The 22,559-nt window shown below is 42.9% G+C and overlaps 4 protein-coding genes across 4 annotated transcripts; 3 read left to right on the top strand and 1 right to left on the bottom strand.

The window, feature by feature from the left end:
* Positions 1 to 1,803: 1,803 nt before the first annotated feature.
* Positions 1,804 to 4,502, top strand: MELLADRAFT_93061 (uncharacterized protein; the record flags this gene model as incomplete). The annotated part of the gene is made up of 3 exons (XM_007415952.1): positions 1,804 to 3,327; positions 3,400 to 4,077; positions 4,179 to 4,502. 3 exons carry the CDS (start codon positions 1,804 to 1,806, stop codon positions 4,500 to 4,502), a joined length of 2,526 nt encoding a protein of 841 aa, XP_007416014.1.
* Positions 4,503 to 5,623: 1,121 nt separating this feature from the next.
* On the top strand, positions 5,624 to 6,533 carry MELLADRAFT_111618 (uncharacterized protein; the record flags this gene model as incomplete). Its single annotated transcript, XM_007415953.1, has 3 exons — positions 5,624 to 5,730; positions 5,843 to 6,136; positions 6,194 to 6,533. 3 exons carry the CDS (start codon positions 5,624 to 5,626, stop codon positions 6,531 to 6,533), a joined length of 741 nt encoding a protein of 246 aa, XP_007416015.1.
* A 7,645-nt stretch (positions 6,534 to 14,178) lies between these two features.
* On the top strand, positions 14,179 to 14,965 carry MELLADRAFT_93059 (uncharacterized protein; the record flags this gene model as incomplete). Its single annotated transcript, XM_007415954.1, has 2 exons — positions 14,179 to 14,561; positions 14,623 to 14,965. The coding sequence occupies 2 exons, from the start codon at positions 14,179 to 14,181 to the stop codon at positions 14,963 to 14,965; spliced, it is 726 nt and encodes a 241-aa protein (XP_007416016.1).
* Positions 14,966 to 15,503: 538 nt separating this feature from the next.
* Positions 15,504 to 19,779, bottom strand: MELLADRAFT_45372 (uncharacterized protein; the record flags this gene model as incomplete). The annotated part of the gene is made up of 9 exons (XM_007415934.1): positions 15,504 to 15,831; positions 15,913 to 16,313; positions 16,393 to 16,497; positions 16,569 to 16,772; positions 16,842 to 16,932; positions 17,002 to 17,233; positions 17,299 to 17,460; positions 17,551 to 19,041; positions 19,128 to 19,779. The coding sequence occupies 9 exons, from the start codon at positions 19,611 to 19,613 to the stop codon at positions 15,776 to 15,778; spliced, it is 3,228 nt and encodes a 1,075-aa protein (XP_007415996.1).
* Between the last annotated feature and the right edge of the window lie 2,780 nt (positions 19,780 to 22,559).

Here is a 22,559-nt window from a genome sequence, read left to right as displayed (position 1 = left end):
TGAAGAACATGATATATATATATCAATGACCGATATGATTGAGACTTTGTTTTCATAAACCATGCTAGTAAGTACGTCATCGTCAATGTGATTGGGTCAATCACATTGGCGAGCTTTGGAGTAGAAGAGACCCGGAGGCTCCCAAATCCCCAGCCTGTGAAGACCTACAGCCAGAGGAGCGGAAACCAAGCTTATCATCCCCGTCGACCAGGAGTGTTTATATAAACAACTGATTTGGTTTGGTGTATTGACTTGAGGAGAAATCCTTAAAAGGCCCTGTTCATTATCATAGACAAGTTTGGTCTGCTTACTTACTCTATTTATTCAATCTTCTCTTTGAAAATGTCAGGTATTGAGCTATGCATTATTATTGGTTAAAAGTATGACAAAAATAAGAAGTGTTCCATTGTGCAAAGATACATTTGCTCATACTTTGCCATAGGTCAACTGATAGTAACCTTTTCGTTTGCTGACCTCCTCCATAGATTCTATAGGTTATAATTTGCTTCAACCAACGTTTGGGCAGGCCGTATGTAATATACATTTGACCTAATCTGACCTATCCTGTTTCAGAACGCCAGGCGTTCTTGGTCAAGAAACTTATAACGAGTACAAGCTTATAAAGATACCTCAGGTCACTTTATAAATATGCTGGATACCTTGAACAATAGAAGGCTTTGATAAAACTCCAAATATTCATGTTGCAGAACAAACTCTAATAGTAATCAATTTTGTGGAAGCACTCCTCTAGGAAAAAGATGCAAGAGTTTTGTGTGGTGACGTGCCATCGAGGACACCTAACCTAACAAAGTCCTTCTCGGCGAGCGAGCCTGCGAGAGAGGCCGCAGCTTTGGTTATCTTTTAGAGGAAAATGTCAATCGTCAGTCGCTTCATATGAAGAGATGCATAAAAAAAAGATGCATCTTTGGAGTCTTGAGTCTCTGAGATGAGTTGATTTGTTACATGCATCGTTATGTATACACATACATACAGCCCTTCGGATATAAGGCTCTCTAAGGTCAGATACAGTATGCTAATAACAGAACCCATCAGAATTCAAACCCAGCCCACATTTTTTTGGTGTGACAGGTGTGACCGTATTTTTCAAACCAACACATCTCTCTCGAAAAGCGTAATACTCGATTATCTCTCTTTGACCATTCAAGCTATGGTCAGAAGCGCCAGACGAGGTAGACAAGGCTCTACCAACAAACCCAAGTATTCACATCTTCATGATGATCGACCAGTTTCAGAGCCAAAAACAAAAACAACCAAAGATCAAGATGAGATTGAAAATGACGTTCTTTATGATTATCAAACCCATACTCGATCAAAAGGTGGAAGAATGCGAGGAAATCAAGTGGATGATGATCGTTTAACAGGTTCAAATTCAAAGAGACCAACTTTAGGGGATGATGATGATGATGATGAGGAGGATGAGGATGATAGAATGAGTGATCTTTTGAAGGATAATGAAGATGGATTTGGGGTTGTAGATAGTGAAGATGATGAAGAAATTGAGTCTGATGAAGCGATGGGGGATGGAGATGATATCATGGAAATAAAGAAATCTGTTCTCTCAAAGAATAAGAAAAAGGCATGTAACTTCTCAAATCTGATCAAGAGTTCATTTTTCTTGCCAGAAGTAATCTTTACTTATTGTGTTCTTCGTATACTATACAGAAGAAGCCTTCGGTCCGATTCGCACTCTCAGAAGACGTCTCAACTCTGAACGATCACTCGGACGAAGAAGAACTAGAGGAAGAAGACGAGGACGGACCAGACTTCATCGACGCATCCGAAATGCTTGACATTGGGGCTGAAAGTGATAATGATTCGGATGAAGAGGGTGACCGCTCCTCTGGATCTGGATCCTCTCAACTCGACTCACAAGACGAAAGTCGAGCAGATGATCTCGAAATCGACCTAGCGGAGTTCGATGATCTAGAGGAATTTGCAGGCATAGAGGATGACTCCAAGTTAGACGCATTGGCTAACATGATTGACACTATGAAATCCTCGGCTTCTAAACGTAAGGAAGATCATATCGACCCCGAGGATCAAGCTCTGTCAGCCTCTCAAAACAAACGCCGTAGGATTTTACCAGCTCGAACAGAGGCGAGGGACGAGAACGAAGTCTTTACTGGGATTGATGATGATGATACTAAAAAAGTTGATCTTGCGTCCTTGATATCTATCTTACCAGCCAGTCACGATGTGACTAATTTGAAGAAATCATTGAGATACTTGACTAAGAAAAGTGACAAATCAGCACCACTTTCGGCCCCCCTCGAACCCCGCCTTCAACAGAAGATAGAACGTGAAGCGGCCTACGATTTAACAAAAGTCGAAATGGATAAATGGAACGAAACTATCATGGCCGCTCGTGGTTTATCCGGGAAGCACACGGATGGCAAGAACCGATTTGTAGTGCCTTCGGCCAGTGCACCCAAGACCAAAGAACTCGATGTGAATCGTTGGAATATGCATTTCAAACCAACCAATTCTCTAGAAACTGAAGTTCTTGGGATGCTCTCTGCCGGTAAAATGTCATCTAAAAAGCTGAAGGAAGAAGAAGACGATCTCTTGCAAGCCAAGGGTTTGACAGCTGAACAAATCAAAGAACGTGCGGCTGAATTGAAAATGGCACGAGAGTTGATGTTTCGAGCTGAACGAAAGTCAAAGCGTGTCGCCAAGATCAAAAGTAAAGCCTTTCGAAGAATTCACAAACGAGAGAAGACCCGTCAGAGTATTGCAGAGCAAGGGGGTGAGCTGGACATGGACTTTTTACAAGAGCTAGACGATATCGATGGTGGTGAGCGTGTGAAGGCAGAGAGAGAAAAGATGGAACTTCAACGAGCGAAGGAAAGGGTTTCATTAAAGCATTCAAGTCAAGGAAAATGGGCCAAGAAGGTCGCGGGACTCAAAGGACTCGGTAATGACGCTAATCATGCAACTCGGGAAAGAATCAGACGGGAGGAACTCTTGACAAAAAAGATTGCGGGTCAAGGCGAAGGAGATCGCGAGTCAGACGGATCTGATGATGATTCAGATTATGATTCAGATATGGACGTGGATACGATCAAGAAACGGGCATTGAATGAACTCTCAGCATTAGACTCAGCAAAATCTGAGGCCCCAGCAAAAGGGTTGATAGGAATGAAGTTTATGCAAACTGCTATGGCAAGGAAGGAAAGGGAGGCTAATGAAGCTGAGGCACAATTGCGTAAAGCGTTGATCAATGCAGAGGACGATGCTTCGGATGATGAGCAGAGTGGAATGAAAGTACAGGGTAATCCTGGTAGATTAGTCTTCACTCCTGGTAGTGTGAGTACTTGAATAATTGTGTGACCGATCTCTGAGTCTTTCTGGCGACTCACCACCTTGCTTTTCAAACAGTCTTCTATGGTGCAGCAACAAACCGTCATCGCACAGCAGGAAACCGCCGAAGGCTCAAATGCTTCACCTCAGCCAAATCAATCACGTGCAACTTCATCAAACAAGCAACATGCTCGTGCTTCAGGATCGACCACAGCCACCAAGACGCCTGTGAACACTGCCTCTCAACGTGCAGTTCCGACTTCTAAAACTCCAAAACCTTTGCATGTCACTTCAGAAGAATCCAATCCATGGCTATCACTTGACGACGCAACTGGGGGGACTACTTCACATATCAAAACTCTAAATCCGAAGCATGGCAAAGATTCGGCCACGATCGTTGCTGAGAAAGCTAAGCTGAAGGCTTTGAAGCAAAAACGTAAAAACAAAACCGAAGTACTAAACGCCCAAAACGAGGCTGAGATTGCTATCGATCTTGAATCATTTATGGTCCCCCGATCCATTGCGGGACCGAGCGCGTTGGGAGCGATGGAGAATGAAGGGAAACCGGGAAAGGAAGGTGATGCGATCATTCGACGTGATACGGTGGATGGTGTAGGTCGTACTGTGTTTCAACAACGGGAGCTGGTCAGTGAAGCCTTTGCAGACGATGGCGTAGTAGCTCAATTCGAAGAGGAAAAACGAAAAGAAGTCGAGTCGGACGCACCTCAGCAGGTTGATGTCACTATCCCAGGTTGGGTAAGTACGATTGTCTTTTGTCATCCGATGTCTCCTCTGTGTTGGTCTCACTTTTGTAAAAACTTACATCTTATAAACTTTTGTTCTATTTTTTCAAATAGGGTGATTGGGTAGGAAAAGGAGCACGAAAGTCAAAACATTCTAAAAAGTTTATCAAGAAGATTCCAGGTATAGATCCCGAATCAAGATCAGATGCAAAATTATCAAATGTAATCATCTCTCAAAAGAAACATTTGAAGAAGGTTACAAAATATCAAACCAAGACTTTACCATTTCCATTTACATCTAAATCTCAACATGAACATAGTTTAAGACAATCTCTTGGACCTGAATTTAATACTAATCTCCAACATCGTCATCTTGTTCGTCCTCAGGTCTTGTCATACCCTGGTCAAATTATCGAACCAGTTCAAAACCCTGTGTAGTCTTTCTATCATTTGTAACATGCTTGTCTTCTATTGAACCACGATAGTGCATTCTTTCAGAACATAAGTATCTTTGATTTGTAGTGATATGGACGTTTTCGTGTCGAGTTATACCCATCTTATATAGGCTGGTAAATCTTATGTAGGCTGGTTAATACATTTGCCTGCTTATTTATCTCAATATAAATATTATGTGTATTTTGATTTGAGCACATGTGGGCAGAGTAACTTTTGAGTCGGATGATAAAATCTCTGAGACTCGATAAATTTGATGATCTGGCCTTTCACAATTAAGCTGTGACATGACATTTTGATCAGTTCGCGAAGAAAAGTCGATAGGTCTGATGCCAGCTGGACCCGCGGTCCCACTGAGATAACATGCATCCCTCCTGGAGCATGGTGCCGCGCCACTGTCAATTGACGAGCGCTCCCAATTAAGCATCATAGTACCGCCTATCGAGATATACGTGAAGTCTTCCTTCTCAAAGCTGACTGTGTTCCCTGACACATCTTCGAAGCCTCAAGAGACAACGTCAGCTTGGCATTGTATGTCATACCAAAACTACGGAAAAACTGAAGGGGTTTGATTGTGATGTCCATCTCCTCCCTCAAGCTTGACTGCGTAAGGTCGCGTCGGGACTTATTCCTCCCTGAATGTCCGCCGCGAAGGATAGGATCCGAAAACCCACTATGCGGTTGTCATTCCGATAGTTTTCCCAAAAGGTTGAATTCCATCCCTCATCGAGCAACTTTACCCTGTTCATATGACCCTGCCTAGCCACGGTTTGATTGAATGTTGGGCGTGACGCAAGACCAACTGAAATGACATTTGAGGTGAAGTGAGAAGACTGCACACGTATAAAGGTCAAGTATGCTTAGATTTGTGAAAAGTTAAAGCTTCCATCAACCTAAATCGTTCGATTCATCTTTGTATACAAATATCGCCTGTTTCCGCAAAGATCCTATTCGGCATAGATCGATTCAGCCATCTGGTCTTTTGTCGTCTTCACCTTTCTACTTTTTTCCCTTGGTGATCTTGCCATCACTTGTTCTTTCTTATTCAAAAGCTTCGATTCTCAATTACTCACCCAAGTCTACCCGACCTTACAAATACAATCAACATGCGTTTCTTCATCACCGTCAACTTCGTGCTTTTAGGCGTCTGTTTGGCTCTATCCCAAGGACAAGAAGCTTTGAAATCTCGGGGAGAAGTTCAAGTCCCATCATCGTGAGCGGTCTTTGCATTGAGCCCCCAAGCACAAGCCGATAGCGGAAGAACTCCCGAGTAACCCTTTAATGAAATGTTTCTGTTTGTCTTTCTCGCCACCTTAAACAAGTAGCTTGATAGCCCGAGCCGACGCTGCCCCACTTAATGGCGCGGCAACATCTACCGATGGACAGGCAAAATTAAACGGTGATTCTCATCATCCACCACAACTCACGACTGTCAAGGACCCCAAGTTATGCGCTATAATTGTGAAGCGAATGAAGGAATTCGAAACCATGACCAAGAATGGTGGTCTTCCTTCACTCAAAACAGGACCGGCCCCACCCTCTGGTAGCTCCTCAAGTCCAAAACCATTGGCATCTGGCGTTACGCGTCGATCGAAGCTGGCACAAAGAACTGATATTGGGTAAGCCCTACCACAAAATCAAGATGCTCTTCTTCAAATTGATGAACTCTTCTTTAGTAGCATAAACCGCCGTGATTCATCGGGCAATAAGGACGCGCCAGCTTCGTCAACTACAGATCCTAATGCATGCAAAGAAATGGAAACTATGCTCAAGGCCGCAAAAGAAAAAATGCAAGCAGACATGAAAAAGGGTATGCCGGCACCCCAGCCGGATGGAGCCAAGAAAGATTCTACGCCCAAAACGAGCTCTACTGATGCTACCCCCAAAACCAGCCCCACTGATGCTAAACCCTCCAAAAGCCCTACTGGTGCTAAACCTAAATCAGGATCTACTGAGACAAAAACAAATCCTACTGATGCTACCCCAAAAACTGGCTCCACCGACGCTGACTCTTGATCTGGTATCTCTTTTACTCTGAGAAGTTCTCTCAAGAAGACTCTTCTTACTATGTACTCAAACTTCAAAAGCAATTTCTTACTTTTTCAACATTGTGTTTGTATCATGCCCTCTAGATTTCACCAGTCAAAGCAGTGTTTTCTCAATAGTGTTGTTATGTCTCTGTCGAATATAACCTCTGTAATAGTATGATAATGTCATTTTAGTCACCATATTATAAGTCCATGAATCACAAAAGCAACGCAGAAGTTTTTTGCAAAATTCCACTTTGCCCAAACCCTATTACCACATAGATTTTTTTGTAGCAACTTGTCTATGTAGTTCACATTTCATCTGCCTGAAATGTTGACTTTGGTCCAAAATTTTGGTGCATAAAGTGCCGAAGAAAGTTCAAGGTGAGTGGTCAGATAGAAAAAGAAGCAAAACAGAAGAATGGCTCGGTATTGATCCTAGAAACATTCTTGAGCTGTCCCCACAATCATGCAATTTCAATAAGACTTTGTAATCATAAGGAGGGGCTAGGAGGGGCCGTCCAAACAAATGCCAAGCAAAGTATGTCACAGACTTCAGCGGGTCCCAAGGACTCATTGGCATTGTCTTGATTTTGAAGAATTCACTTTCTTCATCAGCTGTAAAATGATAATCAAGATTCCGATTGATAGCCATCATTCTACACATATATAAAAATGAAGTAAATCACCAATATACCCAATGCCTCTACTGTTTGATGTTGCCAACATTATATAAGTTATTATGGACTACCAAGCTATCAGCAGGGTTCAACTTCAAGTTGGCCAAAAAGTGCCTGAGCTCTATGCACTTTGGCTTCTCAGCCCTTCAAAATTTATCTTTTCCAAAAAAGATCCCGACAAATGTGCTTCTCAGTTGGGGAATTCTGATAGTATTTTCAAAATCCAAAATTTTCAATTAGTATTCTGATATAAGGACAGTTGCAGTTTGGGTATCTCTTCAGCTTAAACCCCACTAATAATTGTGTTTACATCAATTTAAATTTAGAATGCCATAACTCCTTGCAGCAACTCCATCATGGTTTATCTTTTTCTAAGTGGATAACCTGGTAAAAATTGCAATAACAACACATATTAATCAAGATCATAAAATGATTGGTTTCTGATGGTCAAATTGGTTTTATTCATTGGATATTCCAATGATAATTTAGATTCTACAAAGTTACCTAGATCTACTAGATCTGAGATCCATTCCCTTTTACGTTTGTGGAGGCTTTCCTGGGAAGAAAGAGGAATTTATTTCAGCACAATTATATTATTTAAATTGCATGTAAATAAATTCTTCTAAACATAAGTATACATGTTGATATCTCCTTATGTACACACGACAAAACATTGTGTGTGTGGGGTAAGGAACACAGTCCTTGAAGGACTCTAGAGATACTGGCTTCAAAACGCCAGAATCACCTATGAGCCACCAGAGGGCTATGTACCACCACCAGAGGGCTTTGTACCAACACAAGAGGACACAAGTCCTGGAAGATGGAACAGAAACAGGAGGGGTGAGCTTAAACCCCGAACTGAGAACCTTGGTTTGTTCTGTCCAGAACATATACAGAGTAGGGGGGTCAGAGGATCAAACAGGACAAGGGAATCAGGGAAGGCTTCAGAAGAGTCTGAAGCTGAGAGAGATTCCTACGGCAAGAAGAGAAAATAACAATGGGGGGAAAAGGAGGATCATCTTGAGGACATCAGACCCTTCCTTATTAGGAAAGGTCTTGCCCTTGGTACTTCCAGAATGACATGATCTTCTTCTCCCTATTTTCGAGGGCGGATCCAGCGCACACACCTGTACGCTACTATCTGGTCTGCTCTCCAAGATAGCCTGGGATCTCCAAGTGCATGGACCAACACAACCTCTCTTGTACCTCATACGGATACTACCCATCCAAGGCCCTGTGTGATTATCCTGTTATTCATGGTATGCTGGTCTTCAAGTTCCATTGAGCTGACATTAAATTGATTTATCAACCCCATAGTACATAATCATGGATGTAAATCATAAATATCTTGATTTGTGATGTTGTGGACATCATCATTTAGATTTCTAACAATGTTGAGGATTGTTCATAAAACATTGGCTTGCTTATTTATTTAGAACTGTTATGGACAATATTCTTCTTGAATTGAGTTACCTGTAGACAGAGTCAGCAGAGATCCAACAGGTAAATTCAATTATCTGACCTTGACTGTCAATCTTTGGACAGTGACATGTCTAGTTTGCACTTTATGAACACTGATCTTTCTTTTTCCAAGCAGTTTCTATGTAGGTCTCTCCCTTTTTTAAGGCTCTTGCTAAACACCACCATAAATCCAAATGTGTAGGCGTTCTTGAAAAAGCGGCCACATCCCTTTTTGAGAATGTAGGCACTAAACAAGGTTCATACATTTGGTTTTGCATATGTAGGTGCTACACAAAAGCGCCTACATCAACCTTTGGTCACGATAGAGCGTCTACAGTACAAATCAAGACTTGTATTTTACAGCCATTTATAACAATTTTTCAGAGCAGTCTGAGTTGTGATTAGGATAGTGGCGGACGGAAAAAGATCTGGAGTTACAACTAAGATATTGGCTGATGGAAAAAGCATTTTGAGTTGCAATTAGGATATTGGAGCACAGAAAAAGTATTTTGAGTTACAATGAGGATATCAGAGGATGGAAAAAGCCTTTTGAGTTGTGATTAAGCTCTAGGTATTGGTGGATGGAAATGACATTTTGATTTACACATATCCTAATTGCAACTCAAAAAGGTTTTGCTGTCCTCCAATGACCTGATTGCAACTCAAAAAGGGTTTTATGTCCTTCAATCACAGGGGCAAAAATAGATGCTCACATAGGGGTGAGCATAGAAATTTTTGTGTTTTTTCCAACATTTGTTCAAATCTACTACCAAATTCTTTCCCTTTTCTTTCATATTTCTTCCTGCTTGTTGGCTGATTACATGATCAACAGGAACTTAGCAAATGAACTAAGCCTTCCTCAGGTTTCTTTGCTAAGGAACAAAGCCTGAAGAAGGCTTAGTTCATCTGCTCAGGCAATCCTGAGCGGCATCCCCCTGTTGAGTAGGCTTCAAGGGATGCCATTGAGGATTTGCTCAGAGGCTGAGATGAACTGAGCATTCCCTCAGATAATCCTGAACAGCATCCTTTGGATGCATCACAGTGGGTCAGCCTTGCCTCAGGCTTCTTGGCTCAGGAATAAATCCTAAAGCCCATCTGCTCAGTTCATCCCAGCTGCTCAGCTAATCCTCAGTGGCATTCAGAGGATAAGAAGTATCCAAAGGATTTCACTGATGCTCAACTGAGAGGCTGCTCAGCTCATCTCAGCCCCTCATTTAATTCTCAGTAGAGTCTTGGAGCCTGCTCAACAGGGGCATGCCGCTCAGGATTAGCCAAGAAGATGGGCCAGCCCTTCCTCAGGCTTATTTGCTGAGGAATGAAGCCTGAGGAAGACCTAGTTTATCTGCTAAGTTCCTGTTGATTGTGTGAACAGCTCAATCCAGGGGACACCACTTAGGGTTAGCTGACGGCTGAAATAAACTGAGCAGATGGGCTGGCTCTTTTGTCAGGCTTCATTCCTTAGCAAGAAAGTCTGAGGAAATTCTGGCCCGTACTTGATCCGGCCAAGGGATGCTACTGAGTTTTAGCTGAGCAGCTGAGATGGAACAGCCCCTGTGCAGTAATGCACCAACCCGGTCTCAACCCGGAGATCCTGAGCTTGCCTGGGGCCCACAGTATCCAAAACTGGGTCAACCCGGTCCCAACGCCGAGACAGCAACGCTCGCCATAACGCTAACGTAACACTAACGTAGCTCTAAGTGTCACGTTATCTGTTAGCTTAACGTGTCTAGAAAGAGCTACGTTGGCAGATACTTGTAATGGGCTCTTTTTTTTTGAGTTACGTTAACACTTTTGGGTAACGGGGATTTTTATGTTGAGTTACGTTACAGCCCCGCACCCCGTTACAGTAACTTTGTTGCGCATGACGGAACACAGGGGCTGATGTTTCCCCATTTGGCCTCTCCATCGGCCCCTTTCAACAACATCACCACCAATTACCACCCAATACAGAACAATTGTGTCGCATGATGGACGCAAGGGGAGGTGGTCACGGCCTGATTCCGCTGATGGTGAGTTCAACTTCCTTCGACTTTCATCCAGCCGGTTTTTTCCTTCCTTTTGACCTTTGCTAAATCAACCCTTGAATACAGAGTCAGACCTGCTCTCAAATCCCTATACAAGCCCCAAATGATACCTATAGCACTGGCGAGCTCTCAACTTTCAAGTGTTCTTAGATTATAACTCAGGATGCTAGGTTCTCACCCTGATTTTCCCCCGATGTTGAGCTTCTAATAAGCTAGCATCCAGGTCGCCTTTCATGTAGCTTTTGACCTATCAAATTACACTGATGTTGGATTAATCAAGGATGATATCCAACTTGAAATTCTTATAAAGGATGTCGGTAAATCTGGTATCCAATTGATCACCCTAAGATTGCTTTGAACAATTTTCCAATCGATCAACTCTAGACTCTTTTAGACTTTGATCGACCAAGAGCAGGACTTTAATTATATCTGTTCTTCAGACTATCATATTTTTATCACATCATTCACTTGAGCTCATTAGGCTCACTTTCAGCTCTATGTATTATAGACTTTTGTTTAATTGATCACAAGCACAAGTCTTTGAATGTGTGCGCGAAAGCAGATAACAAAATGGAAAACTTGGATCATGACAGGCTCAACAACTGATCTATTTCATTGTCACGAAGACAACTCGGTCAAGAGATCATACCAGTCTTTCTTTTCTAATCTGTTTAGATTATTGAGATGGATCAGAGGATTTTTTTCTTGCATCTGAAATATGATATTTCATTAGAACAAAGGATACATTCATAACTATTTAGAGGTCGGTCTCAACCCAGATGTGGTCAGTCGAGGGGGTTCCTCTAGGCAATGAATTTCTCAATATGTGGAACATATTAGGGTAAACGATTTCATGTGACCTCATTACAACTAAATTTGGTTGTATTCTATAGTTGTAAACCTTTTTAATTGAAAAGTCTTTTTGATTCTATTTAGTAACTCTTCTACAGTCTCTTTTCATTATCGTATGTATATATTTTTGGATGTTGAAGAAATTTTTTACCAGTTATCAAGCTACAGTAGCGTTAACGTAACTCTAGGAGTTACGTTATCAATGTGAGATAGCGGCGAAATTTCTAATCAGTTACGCAAAATTGGCTAGCGCAACTTAATGAGCAGCGTTAGCATTTTGAGGAATTTCCTGATAACGGATACAGTTACGCAACACGCAACCTGCCCCGTAACGCTGCGTTGCGTTGCTGTCTCGGCGTTGCCGGTCCGGTAGCCCAATGTTGATGTGTGCCGCTAACAAATCCAACCACCCCTAAATTTGATACCGGTTTGGCTCAAATCATTTATTTATATGGCCAACTTCAGGTATCAGCTTCAAATACCTTTCCAGAAGCCTCAGATTTCCCTAAATGGTCTAGCCAAACCTGATTATATAACATTATGATGCCATTTTTTTTGCAAAATGCATGGATGATTTCACTAAAATCTGCCCTGTGCCCATATGAGCAGGCGGGACCGGGTCAGCCCAATGTTGATTGAAGTTCGGACAAGACCCGACCAACCCGGTCCTGGTCCGGGTATTGACCCGGATTTTGCTGGCCGGGTTGGTGCATTACTGTGCAGGCTTATTCACTAAGAAATAAAGCCTGAGGAAGGTATAGTTCATGATCTGCTCATTTTCATTTTGGATAAATTTCTGAGTATTCAGTGACTCATGAGCATCCTGAGTACTCATCTGAGGTCAAGAAATGCTCATCCAAGATGGAAATGAGCCTCCTCCAGAATTGTGAGGCAAAATATGAGTAAAACAGGCTGATCACCTGAACATGACCAAAGTTTCAGACTGAAAGAAAAAGAAAGAAAAAGAACCTTTCTTGAAGAATTCAGGAAAGTGAGCTATGCTCACCCCTATGTGAGTGTCCATTTTAGCCCCTGTGAATATCCTCATCACAACTCAAAATTCTTTTTCTGTCCTCCAATCTCCTAATTGCAACTCAAGATGCTTCCTCCTTCCTCCAATATCCAAATTGAAACTGAAAATTCTTTTTCTTCCCTTCCATATCCTAATCACAAGTCAAAAAATGCTCTGAAAAGATGTTTGCAATGGCTGTAAAGCACCAATCTCGTCGTAGGCGCTTTTTTGAGAAGTTTTGGCGCCTACATTGCAGATTTCAGCGCCAGTCCCTGAACTTTAGGCATCATTTTGTGGGATACACATGGGTATGCACTTGTTTTGAAAGCACCTAAAATTTTGGATTTATGGTGGTGTTTAGCAAAATCCTTTTTTGAAGGCTTTGACCTGGTGTGAAAGAGGTGTAGGCTGTGGACTGCCCTTCATAGATATGTTTTTGTGGGCAAGGGTGGGCAGGTGGCCCATGAGAGCCAAAACAAGTCTCTACCCTCATGTTTACTCATTCTTATCTTTATTTGGCCCTTTCTGTTTTACTGTTTTTTTGGATTTGTTTTCAATTCCCTCTTATATTGATACTCTTCTCAAAGTGTACTTTTAGAGTAGCTACCTTGGTCTCTTGATTTGTTTTCTTGTTGTAGGATGGGAGGGATGGTTTTTGAAAATTGAGATAATGGTATTTCTTTTTGAGATGTCTAGCTTTAAATCTTGAGTTATGATAATTTGAACTTGAGGTGTATGTATGAGATAATGAGGCATAGAACTGTCAAAGTGAAAGCCGGATCACTTCCTGGCCCCGCCTGTGCTCTCATCCACCGTGTCTCGGGTCTCGATTGAACTCGATGACGTCGTGCTGTCGTGCCTTTGGCCACCAGTGTGAAGCAATTCTCGTCAGGAATACTTCACTCTTCAGCCCTGTTCATCAAAATTGACGAGCCTTCTGCCTGCTTCTGCTTCGTCGAGCATTCGACTGCCATTGACGATGTGAGCTCGTTCTTGCACGCATCATAATAGCGCCGTATGCCCGTTACTGGCACTTCCCTTATTAGTGTTTACCTATGTCACTGACACCTTCGAAGACTCGAGAGGCACTATCAACTTGGCATTGGATTCTATGCCAGGAACCGATGATCTTGACGGGTGTCGATTGTGTTGCTCAGCTCCTCCCCGGATGACCGCCACGGAGGCCAGGATCCTTATGCTCGCTGCTGTAGTCGCCATCTCGATAGTCTTCCAAGAAGCTTGATTTCCATCCCTCCTCGAGCAATTTTACCCTGTCATCATGACCTACCCTTAGCCGACCCATCGTTGGGGCGAGAATTGGACGAGGCGCAACACCGACTGGAATAACCTTTGCAGTAAGGTGAGAAGACAGAAAACTTATAAAGGTCGAGTCCGATTCCGTCTCTTGCTATTTTCAAGCACCCTACATCACCTGATTCATCTTTGTATATACTTCTCGCTTGATTGATTCGGCCATTTAGTTTTTTGCTTTTATTTTTCTACATACTACTTTTCCTTTTCCTAGTGATACTACCTTCAATAGTCCATTCTTATTCGATAACTGTCATCCTTCCAAGTCTACCCGACCTCACAGAAACATCAATCATGCGATCCTTCATTGTCCTTAACTTTGTGCTTTTGGCCGCCTGTTTGGCACGATCCCAAGGACAAGATGCTTTGAACGTTCGCGCAGAAATTCAAGCCCGCGCCGACGCTTCCCTAACTACCCCTGCAGCATCAACCGATGCACCTGCAAAATCAACCGCCGGAGCTCCTACCCCACAAACATCACCACTTATCAAGGATCCCAAATTGTGCGCTATAATTGTGAAGCGAATGAAGGACTTTGAAGCCATGAGCAAGAATGGTGGCCCTACTCTACCAAAAGCAGGACCAGTTACACCATCCTCTACTTCTGCATCAGCTTCAAAGCCCGCAGCTTCGGGAGTTGCGCGCCGATCTAAGCTCACGCAAAGAATAGATATTGAGTAAGTCCTATCATACACCTTGATGTGTTCTCCATCTTGAGACTGATGAGATCCAATTTAGAAGCTTAAACCGTCGGGATGCACCAGCTTCTAAGGATGCCACAACTTCAGCTCCGGCCGCTGCGGATCCCAATGCATGCAAAGAAATGGAAACAATGCTCCAGGCCGCAAGAGACAAAATGCTCGCAGACATCAAAAAGGGCATGGAGGCGTTTGCACCCAAGAAAGATTCCACTTCCAAGACAGCCTCAACTGACGCTACTTCCAAGACAGCTTCAACTGACGCTACCCCCAAAACAGGCGCCGCTGACGCTACCCCCAAAACAGGCGCTCCTGACGCTACCCCCAAAACAGGCGCTCCTGACGCTACCCCTAAGACAGGCACCACCACCGCTGACGCGTAAAGTTGAGACAGTATATTTCTTACTTTGAGATCAAGTTCTTTTCATTAAGCCTCTTCTTCTGAATCATTGCCATGCAATCAAAGCAAGTTATTATTCCTTCGAAATTGTACTTGTATCATGTCCATTTCACCTTTAGTAGTAGTTTTTTGTCTTGTTAGCGTTGTTGTCTTGGTGTCGATCTAAATTTGCTGTAATACCCCTACATCGTCTTGTAAGTCGCCACATGAATGATTAAATCAACAGCCAAGTTTTGCATGATTGTTCAAAATTCTAATTTTGAGTATTTGGATCACAGATCTCAAACTCAAGGCCCTAGAAGCACCTGACAACGTCAATCAGAGCTCTAGAGATACTATACCCTCTTGGTCTGCGTCCATATTCACACGGTATAACCCTTACTCTGTGGGGTAAGTTGATGCCATATAGTTTCGTGATCTTGGTGTTCATCTTGATCTCGCGCTTTGATAGTGACAATCTTGATTCACGCATCACAAATTGCACTTTGAGCTCAATAGGCAACACCAGAACACCAACCAAAACGCGTTCTCGGGACAAGTTGAATTGCCGATACCACTCTTCTCCCCCCACAAAAGAAAAAAGGTACATATGTTGAAAACTGAACAGGAGGCATACTAATGACAAAAACTCAGAAAAAGTTATAAGAAAAGGAGTAAAAAATGCACATTCTATCAAAATCTAGATGGATCACAAATATTGAACAAAATCACATAAACAGGTATCTCGGGTCAGGCGCGGGGGGGACAGGATCATGAAGATGAAACGCGGCTGAGATATTAACATGTTGCTATTCTAGTTCTCAGCTACTTCCTCTGTCGATGGACATGTACAGTAAATATTCATATCACCTGGATGGCACGTAGAAAAAATTTAAATTGTCAATCACACCAATCGTTTTGATGGAAGATCAATCGGAAAACCAAGCTTACCATAAGCGTCGTCAATTCTGGCCACACTAGGCCAAAACTTCCTCTTCCTCAAGCTGTCGACCGGATAAACAGCTTGAACCTTACTATACGACCGCTTGCTGGCCCATTCCTCTTCACTCATCGTCAAATCTTCAATTGTATGAGGTGCATTTTTGATGACGTTCGTTTCCTTCAGCTTGGAACCCTCAGCCATGATGTCATCTATCTCTTGTCTGATGGAGATCATCGCATCACAAAAACGATCCAATTCGGCCAAATCTTCGGATTCAGTGGGTTCTATCAGCATTGCTGTCGAAATCGGCCAGGAGCAGGTCGGCGGATGGAATCCATAATCTATCAATCGTTTCGCTACGTCCATGACTTTGATTCCAGCTTTCTTATCAAATTCGGCAAAGTCCAGTCTATTGGTTTGTTCGGGAGGGGGCTCTGATGAGTTTTTACTGGAAAGCGGGATTCTGTAAAACAGAAAAGTGCACTTACATAAACTCGTGCGCGCACCTGCCTTGTGCATTCTTGTATTTTACTTCAAAGCGATCTTGGAGTCTCTTGGCCATGTAGTTGGCATTGAGAAGAGCAATTTTAGAACTGCGAAAGAAAAAAGTATGAGTTTGTTTACAAAGACGAGATGGATACTTCGGGAAATAGAGTTGACAAACCTCAAGGTGAGGCCACTTCCTCCTAGCATCTTGATATACGCCCATGAGATTGTAAGAATAGAAGCAGAGCCCCATGGAGCGGATGTAACAGGTTCAATGCCCTCCGATCCACCTGTCTTGATGAGTGGATGACCCGGAAGATACTTTGCCAAATGACCGGCTACTCCAATTGGTCCAACACCGGGACCGCCACCACCATGAGGTCTAGTTCAACACAAGAATGTAACAGTGTGAGTACATAGCGCAGACGTACGACCACACCGAATGACTCACATTCCAAAGGTCTTGTGCAAATTCAAGTGGCAAACATCAGCGCCGCATTTGACTGGATTAGTGAGTCCAATCTGGGCGTTCATATTTGCACCTGTATGGAAACGATGTCAATCTTCGTCGAAGACAGGTTTCAAGGAAACTGGGCAAAGTTAAAACTAACCATCCAGGTATACTTGACCACCATATCGATGAATAATCTCACAAGCCTTTGCTACATTTGGTTCGAAAACCCCAAAGGTTGAAGGGTAGGTGATCATAATTGCTGCCAGCTCATGAGCATGCTTTGAAGCTTTTGCTTCCAAATCCACCAAATCGAGTTCGCCAGTATTTGTAGTTTTGATCGAAATTACTCTCATTCCGGCCATCACAGCAGAGGCTGGATTGGTGCCATGCTATCACGTGTATCGCAATGGTAAGTCCAGTTTCTTCACTAGTTTTAGGATGATGGAACACTCACCGCGCTGACAGGTACCAGACATACTTCTCGTTGTTTGTCACCTCGGGCGTGATGATAGGCTCGAATGACGGACAGGCCGGCGTACTCTCCCTGAGCTCCCGAATTGGGCTGAAGACTGATTGCCGGGAAGCCAGTGATCCTACTCAAGTCTTCTTCCAATTCCTGATCAAACGCATTGGAGTGTTAGTGAGGGAGAGAAAAATTGTTGAGGTAGAGGGAAACTGAAGCTGGCGATCTATAGTGTGAACTCACGCGAATCATTTCCAAGTATCCTTTGGCTTGATGGACGGGGGCAAAAGGATGTAGCTCGCTGAATTTCTTCATGCTTAATGGCATCATCGAGCTTGCCGAGTTCAGTTTCATAGTACAAGAGCCCAGCGGGATCATGCTGTCAACGAGGGACAGATCTTTAGCTTGAAGGGAGTAGATATATCGCATCAGGGCTGTTTCGGAGTGGTACGAATTGAAAACCTTGTGCTCTAGAAATTTGCTCTGTCTCTGCATTGGAGATGGAACAACAGATCGCACGGGAGATTGAGTCGGCTTAGAAGAGGATGCATTGATGGAGTTGCTAGTAGGTAGCTCAAGGATAGTGTCGAGCTTCAAGGACTTAGCCAAGTCAAGGACGGATTGAGCCGTAAAGTGATGGTCAGCTGCCGATCTCCGGTTGTTGAATGTCATGTCGTTCAAGTCTACAAAGAGATTTAGGAGCTTGACTAGATCATCAATCGAATGAGACTCGTCTATAGTGATTCCTACATGGAATTCGTCTGGAGATCGTAGGTTTATCAAACGTTTCTCGGCTTCACTCATCACAACTTTCATGGCGATTCGAGAAGTGTTGACTGTCAACCGATCAAAATAACTCTCATTAACAATCTCGTAGCTCAACTTTTTCAAACCAGCCTCTAAAACTTGAGTGAAGGCGTGAACTTTATCGGCAATTTTCGAAAGACCGTGTGGTCCATGATATACTGCGTAGAACGCTGCCAGGTTGGCCAATAATGCCTGGGCAGTGCATACGTTGGAAAGAGCTTTATCTCTGCGGATATGCTGTTCCCGAGTCTGCAGCGTTAATCGATAAGCGGGTTTTCCATTAGCGTCCTTTGACACGCCGATCAACCGGCCGGGGATTTTCCGCGTCAAACTCTCTTTGACGGCAAAGAAGGCTGCATGGGGTCCACCATAGCCTAGAGGGACTCCAAATCGGGCACTGTTTCCGACCGCAATGTCTGCGCCCCATTCACCTGGGGGCTTGATCTTAGTTAATGATAAAAGATCAGTAGCGCAAGTGACTAAGCCGCCAAGTTCGTGAATCTGCTCAGTAACGGATGCCCAGTCTGTAATGTCTCCTCGTCGCTCAGGATATTGGAGGAGCGCTCCGAAACAGTCGGCTTTGAGCTGTCGATCGTGCTCTGTGGAGCCTTCCAGGATTTTTTTGATGTTTCCGACCACAAGATTGATGCCTGTAGGACCTGATCGGTTACGGAGAACAGCCATAGTTTGAGGGTACACAGATCGATCGACAAGGTAGGTTTTTTTCTTTCCCTTCAACTGATTGTAAGAAAGTGTCATAGCTTCAGCGGCAGCAGTTGCTTCGTCTAATAATGATGCATTAGAAATTGATAAACCGGTGAGCGAGCTGATCATCGTCTGGTAATTGATCAAAGACTCCAATCTGCCTTGAGATATTTCAGGCTGGTAGGGAGTGTAACTCGTGTACCAAGCGGGATTTTCAAGGACCTGATCCAAAGTTGAAAATTCAAGAAGGCTAGTAAGTAAAATCAGAAGCATTTTTAAAAATCAATTGTATAAAATGAGTATCTCACATTTCTAGCAATCGCAGGCGGCATGACGGCATTCGAGTATCCCATTCCAATGTAATTTCTTGCCAAGATGTTTTTGTTCGACAACTCTTCTGCACGCTTAGATAGTTGGCTCTCGCTCAGAACAGGGAGCTCTTCATTGTTGAGCTCATTCATTCGAATCGAGTCGGGTACGACTTCATTAACAAAATCATCAAGAGACTCGAAGCCAAGGGTTTTCAACATATATTTGATGTCTTCATCGCGAGGACCCACATGGCGGGAAGGGAAAGTATCCAAAGGAGCAAATATTGAGCTGTGAATTTCAGATGTAGCCGCAGACTTGGTCGTGGCGGTACGGAGTTGTTGATTGTTCGTGATAGCGGCTCCTGTAGGATTCGCGCGAATACTGATGCAGCGCTTAGTCAGTGCTCGAGACGTAGGAATGTAAGACTTTGATATAGCCGGCCGACTAGTTATTCGACTGATGATCGAGAGGGAAGATAACATGATGTGCTTGGGCGCCTGATGAGTTGAAAAGTAAACGTTGCAAAGTCGTATTCAAAGGTGAACCTAGATGAACCCAGCAGTGGGTCTGGCTTTGACTGAATCCTAATAAGCCCAAACACTGGGATTCTATGAGGCACCAGCGGTCAAGGTGGAACTAAGGTACGAGATCTGAGCGACAATTCTTTGTGAGCTTGCAGGACAAAAAAAAATCTCGATCTGCACAAAAAAAAACGACCCCGATCGATGGAGACAAAGTCCGGTGAAATCGGACCGGATACTGACCAAACTCACAAACAATTCAATAAACCTGACCAAATCGATAAGTACCCAAACAGCCTGAGAGCATCCGCACTCGTGCGGTAAGTCGGGTGCGGTAAGGTTACAGCTGTCATTCAAGCAAGTTGAATCCGCATGTCGCAGCATGAGGGAGCCCCGCGGTAGTTAATTTTCGGTCATTTTGCGTTAGCGAATCGGTAAATTTACCAATTGGCTAACGCATGCGGTATCACACATCACGACTTGTTCCCGGCAACTCGACTCCAAAAACGAAACTCAACCAGACCTCCAACACCAAAGTCAACAACCAATATCTCCTTTTCACCACTCACACACGATGAATTCCAAGCCTTACAGTTGCATGAATCAACTCGAGAACGTTTGACACCGATCGATGTCTTCAATTGAAATAAGTCAATCAACCATCTTGAACTCGACTCCAAACCATTCAGATGAAAATGAAAGATGTCTAGATTCATATAGCTATGTAGAGGTCAATATTTAAGAAAATCAACATTAAAAGACCAATCATTGGAGGACTTTTAGGATCAAGTGATACAAATTAAAAATTGAAGTTTGGATTTTTATTTCCTAGTTTTAAATCTTTAAATCTTTTACAAGATCATTATGTGTATTCAGACTCATTAAAAGCTTTCTCGATGTAGTAAAGCCTTTGTTTTTTAATTGGAATTCATGTATTAAGATCTGAACAAACTCATGTTAAATTTGTAATTTTAAATTAAGATCTATCGATCGAGTAGATGAACAGGATGATATCGGGTCTTCATGTGTAGATGGAGTATTAGTATCTTAGTGCAAAGAAGAGAACAGTGCCTCTATCACATGAAAACTGGCCATGAAAGCAGGTGATGTGTACTCAAAAAATTAAAACTTTACCTTACTGCACGACCGGTGCGGAGTACATGCACTATCTGTAAAGTTATAAAAGTTACAGCGCTGCTAATGCAAACGAGTGCGAAATTTGGTTGAGTTAAGTAACTTTTTACTTAATGTTGTGCTTGTTGATTGACAGGGTGTCAAGCCTCGGAGGGACTTTGTTAAGTTAGCTGACGCTGTCTTCTGAACATATACCCACCTATCTCCCTGACCTTTTGTACCTTTGAATTGGATTTTGAAACTTGGTTTCAAATTTTCTTCTAGAGATTGGTTTCTCCAGTTTCTCCACCATCAACTTATCTCCCGGAAGCCTTTTTGATATGGAAAATATAAGCTTACAAAAGCTATCGTAGCACTGCAGGATTTATTAACTAATCTTGTCCCGGATTCTCTGCCAATTTGCTTGTGGTTTGCCCTTGAGATTACGCATAATAAGATCTTTGAAGTTGAATATGTCTATCAATTTGTCATTTAACTACCATGCCACTCCCAAAGATAGCTTCCATAAAATCACGAGCAAGTCTTGTGTTCAAAAAATTATATGTAAATGAACTCACGCCCCTCCACTGAATGCTCACTTTTTGACACACTTCAACTTGAACAGTCCAGATTTGCTAACTCGACCCGGCTCAAACCCCTCCATAAATTAACGCCACAGGATGACCATTTATACATACTAAGGGGGCTATTTTACAGGAATCTCTGAGATCAAACAGCACATCTACCAGCATAACGGTCTCAGAAGCAGATGAAGTATCCAGAGAAGAGTTGTTAGATATGATGTGGTGTTGAAGAAAACTTCCATGTTTGAGACACATCTTTACTTTTTGTTATTGGAAAAACACTTTACTGGATAGGTAGAAAGTCAAGCTTAGACCTGCTGGCTATCAATGAAAGCAAAAAAGTATGGCAAACTGTTCATTCTTGAAGAAGACTCGTATGTGTGGTCCTCAATTAAAAAGATGTTACATGTTTATCTGCTACTATCACTGTACCTGTAGTTAGCCTTGATGGCTCAACCTCTTCACCATGATTTTTCATACGTCTCAGCAATGAGATCTTGACTGTGGATATGTCTCAACAATTAAATTTTATCGTGCTATATCTAATCATCATCCCATCACTTTCCAAGTTCAAGGCCCGTTTGGTTTTTCCACTCTACCAGGCGTAATCATTGTCATTGAAGGCTAATTCAAGGAGTTGGTTTATAAATTGAATTTCAAATGAGTGTTTTGACGGTATAGATGCGCCTCAAAAGAGTTTGTTTGACCGCGATGGAAAAATGGGTATTGAAAATGGTACGGTCACATAGTCTTGGCTAAATTTTTGCCTTTGGGATTGCTAATGGCTAAAAGTCCTGCGGTTGACAAAATGAGTACTTTTCAACCAATATCACGTATATATTCTCACTTGGGTCCAGATCATTCTGATGAAATGATAAACTTTCGACCTTTATCATTCGCAAATCTTAACACCAGTCCATGCCCATGAATTGCCAGCGGTTGTTTCCAATTGTACAGAATGGCAGGATATATGTTTTCGAGGTGACCCGAGCCGAAATTCGCCATGATGCCTTCTACAACACTGCAAGAGTGACGAGAAAATCAGAATTTTGTATTCTCGTGGCAGAGGATTTGCGAGCTTATGATCAGAACGCCTCACCAGATGAACCACACCGTTTTAAATCGATTTTCTGGTAGAAAAGACGCCGTGTTCCTGTGAGATAAGGACGCCGCGCGAACGTAGTGCGTATTTTGGCACACCGTCAGCGAA

This window comes from Melampsora larici-populina (genome assembly GCF_000204055.1).
Source record: "Melampsora larici-populina 98AG31 unplaced genomic scaffold MELLAscaffold_55, whole genome shotgun sequence".
NCBI classification, from domain to species: Eukaryota; Fungi; Basidiomycota; class Pucciniomycetes; order Pucciniales; family Melampsoraceae; genus Melampsora; species Melampsora laricis-populina.
The sequence above is the reverse complement of the archived record's forward strand: the minus strand, read 5'-3'. Positions and strand labels throughout refer to the sequence as shown.